Genomic DNA, 9,921 nt, shown 5'->3' on the forward strand with positions numbered 1-9,921 from the left:
ACCCCCGGTTCCAGCTGCAACTGAACCCCTTCGCGACGATTCTGCTGAAAACCGCTCGTTATGCTGTGAGGACAGAAGCTGCCTTGTAGTCATCATGGCGGGCTCAATCACGGACAATCGCTTTGACATCATCAATGGAAAGCAACTGGCTTTGCTTATTGCACCTCTCCTCTGCTTTGTCGTAGCTTCGGTCGCTGTCGCCGCGAGATGGTACACCAGGAGCGTGAGAAGAATCAACACCCTGACCGAGGATGTCCTCATGCTGGCTGCTCTGGTAAGGCTGAATGCTTGCTTGGTTGATGTTGAATCAGGCTGACATTCCAAAGGCTATGAGCTTCGTCGTAGTTACCATAGTTTACGTTTTGGTTTTTCTAGGTGGCGAGGGCTTGACAAGTGATCAGATCAAGGCGGATCCGACAAAGGATTTCGACGTCGTAAATCGGTTCTGGCTACGAGTACGTCTGAAGCCAGTCATTACAATCAACTCATCGCTAACTCACATTCAAGTTGCAATTCGCACTCGACATATGCTGGGCCACATCCATTGCCACTGTTCAAATCGCTTTCGCCAAGGCCTATCTCCGCCTGTATGAGAGAAAACGTATCGCTCAGACCGCTTGCTGGTGTTCCATAGGGCTGATCTCCATCTGGTACATCTGGTCGCTCGCCGGCTGGATCAGCATGTGCCACCCACCTGGAAAGTGTGAGCTGCAGAGCAAAAAATCATGTATTATCATCGGATCGCTACACGTCTTCTTCAACAGCATCATCCTATTTGCCCCAGTGCCCGCAATTTTAGCAGCCGAGCTATCGGCCAAGAAGAGGTGGTCTGTAATGATTTTGTTTCTTCTGGGATGCTTGTAAGTCAAAGCGTTCAACAGTCCAGTGCAGGAGTTACTAACAGTGTACAGCTGCACAATCCTCGCCGTCCTGCGCATCGATTGCGCAATCAACGTATTCGGCGACGTGAACGAAGATCCCATTGGTGCGTCTTGGTGGCGTGTCTGCTTCTCGCCTATTGAAGTTGCTGTCGGAATTGTCTGTTGCTGTGTTCCTAATGTTCGTTCGTTGCCATCCTGGCGTAGGGCTTCTCCAATCACGTCCAACGAAAGTCACGGTCTCCGCCGACTCAAGTTCCGGACGACGAGTAGTGGTTCTTCTACGTCGAATTTGAATGAGCCTTCGCAATGGATGCCGCACGCCTCGAAACCACAAGCCGCTGCATTCGTCACTCTGAACAGCGACTCGGATACCCTTGAGCGGACCGGATCTCTAGGCGCGAACGAGATTAAAATCACCAAAGAGTACAATCTCGATCGGCTGTGATTTTAGAGTGAAATTATATCAAGATTTTAAAAACCCGAGCCTGATTTCCTTCGGTGTTGAGAAAAAAAATAGATGTTTGTGGAGCACGTTGCTACTGGATGCAGAATGCCAATCTAATTATCCGCAAGTGCCAACAACAGCAACGGCAGCTGCGGTCGGGTCTACCCGTTACCAACGCGTAGGGATGACGTCACTGCCATACTTAACTTCCAACCATCACTCTTGATCAACACCTCTTCACACCACTACCCACCGAACCTGAGAAGCACACAGCATGGCACCCAGACCGAACGCTCGCATCACCACCCTCCTCCGTTACACATACCAAGCCAACATGGTCTTTTTCGCCGGATTTGCAACGTGGTATTTCTTAAGGAGTCTGGACCAGAAAGTGTCAGAAGATCCACGCCGACAGAGCAGCGCGGATAACCCAAGAACGAAGTCGTAATCCTGAAGGAGCAGATGGTATGCAAGGACGCTCGGAAGAAAGATGGATTTGCATGACAGTGATATAGAAGAGAAGGGTGTCAAGCCAACCCCTGCTGTGCTGGGGGTGACGAAAGAAGAAATCAAGGAGCAATCCTTAGGCTCGGGAACGATGTATTTTACGCGAGACTAGACACTAAACGGCAACGACATACATTATTCCCCACCAACAGTCGCGATCGACGGGCCTAGAAGTTGGGACATACCAGCATGTAGTTTCTGTGCTTTCGCTTGTTCATTCAAGCATGCACCCGCCGATATCAGCCATTGATCGGCATAAAATAAATTCTAATACAATGTTTGACCCAGCATGCATTACTGATGTTGCTCCTCCACATTAGGTATCTGCCAAGCGCCTTCGGTTGTCACGTGTTTAACCGTTTCCAGTGCTACCCAAGCGCCCCCCCCCCTTCCCAGACATCTACAATACGAATGCACTCATATTGACGCACTGCTCCTCATTATCAGAAACCGGAAGTATTTGTACCTTTTGGTGCCCCCAAGAAAGAGCGTGTTACCCACTTCCAGTCGCTATATGAGGCCATTTGCGCAACTTTACAATCCACATCCTTCGCGTTACTGGATTATCGAGCCTACCAGAAGCAAGCACGCTAAGCCATACTTGTAATATGCATGCTTCCTACACACCTCAACAGCAGCATTGTGTGAGAGAGTTTAGGCTTACACTTCGTTGTCATTGGTACATCTCTTTTTTACCCACATACTCTCTCATGCATCTCCGCTTCCTTCCCCATGGGCTACGTGTAGCACCATCACACCATGCAGTTATTCTTATCCAAGCAGCTTAAGAGCACTTTGCTTACATCATGGCATCGATCTACCCATAGTGATTCTCTGCCCAATTCCATCATACTCCATCGTCGTCATGCTCCGTACACCGCCCCTACTCTTCCTTTCCGCCATGCTCGTAGACCTCATCTTAGCCATCACACTCATCTCGCTCTTCGCCTCCGCATACCCCGATCGATTCCGTACCGCCCTCTGGCGAAACGGTGGCTCCGAAGGCTGGAATTCTGATCCCCAGCAACGTGTGTACGACTATGCAAACTACCGCGAGTCGCCTCCCATGCCCTTGATTTGGGATCAAAGGTACGTCCGAGGTCACTGGCCTCATATACAGTATGTGTATCTACTGGAAGCTGATATAGCGAGTAGTTCCACAATGTTCCACCTGGTGATCGCCGTCATAGCGCTCTTTGTATGGATCGTGCGCTTCCAAGTCAATTGCCTTAGTGGATACGTACTCGACCTTCATGCGAGTATCATGACGAACGCAATATACGATATACTTCTGGTCGGCCTCTATGCATCTAGCGCGGTACTTCAGAACTCGGGTGACTTTTCGGATCCTGGACATATCGGTTTGAGGCCTTGGTATCTGGAGCGGGGGTGTAAGGACGCGTGGGAGCGGACACGGGGTGGGTGTGAAGTTATGAGGGTGTCATATGGCGTGACGGTGTTTGCTGTGTAAGTCATGTAAAGGGTCTTTTGTTATTTCAAGGGCTTATCCCAAGAGGTCCTGGCTGATGTGATGTTCGTTTAGGATATGGTGCTGCCTCCGCTTCATGACGACATGTTTGTATCTTGCATACATACTTGGCAGAGAGCATGAGATTCAAGATGTGTTGCCCGATTACGATGAATTTTCCGAATGCAAAAACATGGGTCACATATCTTGAACGCATACTTCCATATGCATAACGAGTGGGATATGGGTACTCTATAATGACACCAGCATGATATTCACAATGGGAATCAATCAAACCAGACCTTCTCAGACTCTGGATTATGCTTTACTGGCTACTAGGAGAGCTCAAATTTGCTTGAATCATTGCCTTTTTTGGCCAACTTTCGATCGAGATTCCTATCGGAATGGTTCTCTCTAACAACAGCACGAATACCACGTGACTGAACAGTACAAAGCCGGTCGACACGTCATCATCCACATCCTTTTATGCAGCGTCTCATGCCTCGATAGAATAGCTATCTTAAGCGTCTCATGATTCAATAAGTCATCAATTGAAAGGACCAAAAGAGTGGTTGTTTCCAGTTCACTGATATACCAATGCTCCTACCGACACTGTGAACAAGACTTCACTGAGCTCAAGTCCTTCGATGAGTGGAAATATAGGATTCAGATTAGTAGCAAATATGTCTTTTACAACGGCTCTCTTTAGAGAAACACATTCATACTTAACGCCACCATCTCTGCACTTGGCAAATTACTTTCTTAGTTGCTTCGGTACATGACCATAGTAAACTCTAAGGGTGAGCGATTGGCACTAGACCAAAGTGTATCGAGTAGTCTTCCATCTTTCATATACCAATCCTTGGTATAAAAGCGGTGAGTGTACCTTTTGATTTCACACTGACTACACTGCTGAGCAAAAGTGAAATACGCCCGCGGCAAAGTTCTTCGCTTTATAGTCGAGATCCTAAGAGCAAAGAGCTACGAAAGCTGGATGATGTGTTTCTGATTGATCATGGCCTTCACTCAACCATATTCTGGATACTCTTCACAAAACAACTCAGATGAGATCCACTAATCACCAATTCCAAGTATGATATCAGAGATTGCGAAGAAGATCCTGCAGTCTGTACCATCACCTCCAACATTTGGATCCTCAACGCCCTCAGCGAGGGGAGAGAGCAATACGAGGTATTGTTGCTTAATCGCCCTTTAGTAGGCTAAAATCATATCAAAGATTATCAATGCTCACACTGCCATGTCTTTCGAAAGCGAAGGATGCAGGCTCACTATTGATGAAGTTTGGATAGCAACCTTCCAGTCAACCAAAGGATTCGGGCGGGGCGATCTTTTTGCTTTCCATGGAAGGGGGAGCTTAATGTACGAGGAGAGGGTTTTGGAGAAGACTAGCGGTAGCTTACCAAGAGAGTTTGTCAGCTTGTTCTTGCATAACGAGTATAACTCATTCTTATATGCTAACGTAGCTAAACTTGATGGAGCTTGATGCCTTTGCCGGTCACTCTACTTCTTCACTCAAGATTTTGTGGTCTCTAATCGTTTAATCTTGACTGTCTTTCGGCCGTCGGAGATAGATATACTCTTGGTCTTGTATCAAGAGAAGAAGCTTGTTGTCATTGAGAGGCTAGAGAGCGGCATGTCGGAAACTCCTGATCATTTCGGCGCTGAGCCTGAGTATCTCAAATTCCGGCTTGAGAAATTGCCCAAGACACTCGATATGCCGCGATGGAGCTGTCAGCAACACCCAGTCTTGTCAGTTCTTAATACTCCCGGTTTTATCAACACTGCAGACACCTCCGATAGTGCACAATGTCATTGATTCTACAGCCTAGGCTAACGAAGTCATCTCCGGGATGACTTTCTTCTATTACACCTTTCCGCATGTGAAATATGACTCAGCCATGAAGCCACCATGCACACACAGATTTACTCCGAGTTACTAAGGTCATTATTTAATACACATCTTATGTGGACGTGATAAGATGAGACTGGAAAACACTAAGACAGCGCACGGTAACAACGAGGAGCAGTGCATCACGTAAATAGTCCCGCACCACCTATGAACGCGGCGGTCTCTTCTCCGAGTACACAAATGACGTGTATTAGTTCAGAAGTTAGTACGGAAAGATATTAAGAGCCTACGCGGCAGACCGGACATCCGTGAGCGCGGAACTGCTCATCTCCGTTATTGAATGAACCAGGCTGCACACGTGTACAACATCCAGCTCTTGACGAGGCACGCATCTTCTCTAGGCTACACGACCGATTAAAGGCGGCAAACTCCAGACAAAGCCACGGAAGACCGTGAAAGGAAGGCCGCACCAAGGCCGAGAATCTTCGCGCGTCCTGACAAGGGACCGCTGCATGCGTATGACCAGAGCAAATGAACATGTTACGCGGTCGAGACATAGCACATGGCGTACAAATCGCCGATCGCGCGACACGATGCAAGACAGAATGTACGCCGGACGAACGAAAAGAAAAACGGTCAAAAGAAGAAATACGCCCTTGGTGTTCCAGCGAGGCGTTTGCGCGTAAGTACGTAGCGTACGTTTCAATTCCATCGTGCCACACTAGGCATCTAGTACCACGCTGAAACAAAACGGGAAAACAAAGAATATCCGTAAGCAGCCCAACAGCTAAAATAGACTTACCATGATCGAGATGAACCATACTTGGAAACAATAGCAGAAAAAAAGTATATCTCGATACTCGATATGAGACCAGATACAGTGAGAGAGAAGGGGGGAAAGCATATGCCTAGCCACACAAAACTGTAATAATTCGAGGCCTCCCCAAAAAAGCAGCCACCGCACCAACACCAAAAAATGACAACGCCAAAACACCCCCTTCCCCAACCAATCCAACCCCCAGCTAACCCAAAAAACCAAAAACCCAAAAACCCAAAAGAACCACTCGCAGCCAATTTCCGCCCCACAAACTCTCACCACCAAAGAAACCCACCTATCACCTTTCTAACTTTATTGACTCTTGCGTAAGCCATGACGCCGCCGTTCAGCTAACCCGCATCACCACAATTAACCAGGGGGTATGTGCGTGAGCCTGACCCGAAGACGAAGACCCCTCCAAAACTTCGCCTCAACCTCCCTCTCCATCTCGGTCCTTCTAAGGCATTATTTGCAAAACGAAATACAGACAGACAGAGAGCGCGAAATACATATACTTTAGGTCTTACTATTATCTTTGGGCGTTGAACGCGTTGTGTGTGTGTGTGTGTGTGTGTGTGTGGCTGTGCCCCCCCCTCCCCACCTCCACACCCCCCTTCTTCTTTCCCAGATCGCGCTCTCCAACTAAAGTAAAAAGAAGGGGAACCTGGGGGAGTTGGAAAACTCCAAAGAATGAACATGGCAAAAAGGGGACATGGGTGTGCGCTATCATATGTAATGCATATAGGTGTGTTGCTTCGAATCAAGTTATTTTATTTGGGAGAGAGGGGGGCAAGGAAACGATTAAATGATGACTGATTGCTTGGTAAGAAGGTGAGATTGGTAAAGTAATGCCGCTCCGGGGGGGGGGGGGAAGGGGTTGCATGGGCAAAAAAAAGGGCTGAGAAAAGGGTGGCGCAAAAGAAGATGAGGGAGAGAAATGGGGTTGGGGGAGACTCGTTTCGGAATACGTCGTACCGGGATAAAAGTATGAGAGCGGGTGGGCGGGCCTCCACATACCGAGTTGGAAATAGTAAAAAGTGTTTTAATTTGGGACGAGGACTTGGTGACCCCACGTTCCTCTTTCGTGCAATGTCTCACGTGATAAATGTGGTGCTTGTCTGCCTGGTTTGTGGGGCCTAGAAGAATGGTGTACAAGACATACGTATGTGTAGATACTGTGTATGCAGTAACACAGCAAGGGCTATTTTTGGGCTCAGATAATAAAAAATTCAAGAAATCTTTCTATATGGTATCTGCCCCTAGTCTGAAATTTAACCCCTAGAGTTTACCCAAGTCCCCGCATCTAGATTCCCGAAACAAGTACCACACGTTCATTACATCAATCGCATTGCGTAAGAGAGAAAATGACAAAGGGAAATAGGAGAAAATGGGGGTGAATGTGTGAGTATGTGAGTGAGTGAAGAGATGAGAGAAAAGTAAGGGGGTATTAAGTGAAGTATTGAGCTATGTGCTGTGTGAAAGCAACTGGCAAGCTTTCTAAAAAAGGTAAAAAAGAGAACCGCTGCTACGTAAAGTAATAGATAGACCAAAGAAAACGAGAAACTGGGGTTGAAAAAAAATGTTAAAAAAAATTCCAAAAAGACGCTGCATAAATGGGTATATTCCTCTTCTCCTTCCTTCACTGTCCTCTGACCCCATCAGAATCCTATCCTGCTAGGCGAATGAATAAAAAAGGAGACGTGCGTGTGACTGTTGTGTACGTAAGGAGAAAAGGCTGCAGAGATGCAGGGTCAGGGGTTGGTGCCGTTGAGGTGACGTGTAGCTCGCTTCAATGGTATCGGAGCGAGGTTCGGAGTCACCTTGTTTGCGGTGATGTATGTGTTTTTTTGTAAGGTTTTTGTTGTTTAAAGGAGGGTGGGTGTGCCAATGCCGGACCAGCCGGTCTGACAAGTTTGATGAGATATGTCTTGGAATATTGATTATTGGATGGTTTCCAAGGTTTAACCCCAGTTTAGCTCGTCGCCCCATGTACCGCCCATTTCACGGTGAGATGCTAGGCTATGTTGCGAAATGTTGCTGGGACGCCGCCTCATGATTAGCCGTGAGAATCGATTTTGGTGCTCATCTTTCGGCGGGGGTGGAGGTGGCTGGTCCATCTGGATACCGCGGTGGCTCGAGTTGTTCGATATGTTGATCAACCTTGGGACGTAACGGCGCGACGTTGGCGTACTAGGGGCTTGCGACTGTTGCTGCTGCTGTTGAAGAAAGTTTGGCGGAAGGCTTTGCCGTGGGTAGTGCGCAAAGTTGGCGTACTGAGAAGTCGGTACAGAAACGATTTCCTTGGCCTGTTGAAAGTCCATGTACGACGTTTGTTGTTGGTAATTGAGGAGGTCAGGTGTCGATGAAAAGCCTGCATTTGGCCAGCCTTGTGATTGTGGCTGGAAATTTTGGGCCATTGGTTGAGAAAAGTCTGTCGACATCGATGTCATGCTGGTGTCGAATGCGTTGAACCCATCCATGCCGGTCGCAGCGCTCATACCGCCGTGAGACATATCGGTGCTAACAGGCCATTGTGACTGCGCCATCTCTTGCTGCTGCATCGTCTGCGGAGGCTCTACTGGATCAATGTCCATCATCATCTGCTCCTGCGGAAGGCCGTGTGAGCTGTGGAGCCTGTTATCGGTTCCAAAGTCAGGCGCCAAGTCAGAAGCCTCCAGTTTGAATTCCACCATTTCGCCCTGACTAGCATCATTCGATTCGGAAACGTCAGGAGTGGCTTCGCTTGCTGATTCAACGTCTTTGGCCTCGATCTCCGCCAAGTCGAAGGTGTCCTGCACCAACTTCTCAATGTCGAAAACGCGCGTGTCCCATTTCGTTTCGAGCTTGTATCGTAAACGGTTGCACTTCTTCGACTCCCATGCCAACGACGGCCAGTTCTGTTCTTCTCCATACCGTTCCGTCATCATCTGGTTCCAGGCGCTGGACACCTCTGGTTGCTTCAGCAGACCGAGAACAACATTAGTAAAGCTCCATTTTGACGATCCCTTCTCTTCGAAATGGAGTGCGATATGCTCGCAGCGCTCTTCCCAGGTAGTCAGGAGAGAGGCACAGAAGCCACATCCCCAAGCGTCCTTGTCATGCATGACAATTTCGTACTTCTTCACACATGGAGATGCTTTCCTACTCGTTGGCTGGCCACTCTCCCTTGGTTGCTTGCAATGCTCACAGCCCTGTTTTGAATATTAGTCATAGGTCACGGACACGGTTACTCAGTTGACGTACATGAAGCTTGGTATGGTGCTCGCGGAAACGCTTTCCAGCGTGGAAGATTTGCTCACAGTCTGGACATCTCCAAGTAAGTCTTTGCTCGTGGAACTCCTCCTCGTGCGATTTCCAGTACGGCTTCGATTTGAGCGCCTTGTCGCAGAACGTGCACGCGAAGTTCTTGGGTGCAGGTGTTGACGTAGTAGAGATTGTGGAAAGACGAGAAGACGCGGTCGACATGCGCGACGAAGCAGCGCTGTAGTGCGTGTACGACGAGTCGGTCGATGCGATTGACGAACGCGGATCCGAAAGCATGCTGGGGACTCTGCTCGACGGTACGCTCAGATAAGACGACGCACGGCTTCCAACGGTCGACATTGACGACCTGTCGGCGCCTGAGCGACGCATGCCATCTAGAGTCGCGTAAGTAAAAGGCAGGGCATCATAGATGCAACCCGACTGACCTCCATTGCGCGCAACGGACAATAACTGCAGAATCTGTTGGTCGTCGAGGTGTTTGAGCGCATTGATATGATCAAAGAGCTGGGGCGCGAACTGGCTCTGTCCCGAGTGACGGGGCGATGAGGTGACGCTTTCGGTGACGCTGGTCAAAGGCGTGGAGCCTTGCAGGCTGCGTCGCGGTCGTTTGAACGAGTTACTCTGCTGAGGAGTGCTGAACTGGTATAGTTGAGACTCGTCGGCCTCCAT

General features: G+C 48.6%; 3 protein-coding genes across 3 annotated transcripts; 2 read left to right on the forward strand and 1 right to left on the reverse strand.

Annotated features, from left to right (window-relative positions):
* Positions 1 to 94: 94 nt before the first annotated feature.
* COCVIDRAFT_87700 (hypothetical protein) lies at positions 95 to 1,326 on the forward strand (the record flags this gene model as incomplete). Its single annotated transcript, XM_014705492.1, has 4 exons — positions 95 to 274; positions 327 to 455; positions 508 to 860; positions 912 to 1,326. The coding sequence occupies 4 exons, from the start codon at positions 95 to 97 to the stop codon at positions 1,324 to 1,326; spliced, it is 1,077 nt and encodes a 358-aa protein (XP_014560978.1).
* Positions 1,327 to 2,698: 1,372 nt separating this feature from the next.
* Positions 2,699 to 3,512, forward strand: COCVIDRAFT_33999 (hypothetical protein; the record flags this gene model as incomplete). The annotated part of the gene is made up of 3 exons (XM_014705493.1): positions 2,699 to 2,922; positions 2,989 to 3,300; positions 3,377 to 3,512. The coding sequence occupies 3 exons, from the start codon at positions 2,699 to 2,701 to the stop codon at positions 3,510 to 3,512; spliced, it is 672 nt and encodes a 223-aa protein (XP_014560979.1).
* A 4,437-nt stretch (positions 3,513 to 7,949) lies between these two features.
* COCVIDRAFT_87995 (hypothetical protein) lies at positions 7,950 to 9,921 on the reverse strand (the record flags this gene model as incomplete). The annotated part of the gene is made up of 2 exons (XM_014705494.1): positions 7,950 to 9,179; positions 9,232 to 9,921. The coding sequence occupies 2 exons, from the start codon at positions 9,919 to 9,921 to the stop codon at positions 7,950 to 7,952; spliced, it is 1,920 nt and encodes a 639-aa protein (XP_014560980.1).

This window comes from Bipolaris victoriae (genome assembly GCF_000527765.1).
Source record: "Bipolaris victoriae FI3 unplaced genomic scaffold scaffold_8, whole genome shotgun sequence".
In the NCBI taxonomy this organism is placed as follows: domain Eukaryota; kingdom Fungi; phylum Ascomycota; class Dothideomycetes; order Pleosporales; family Pleosporaceae; genus Bipolaris; species Bipolaris victoriae.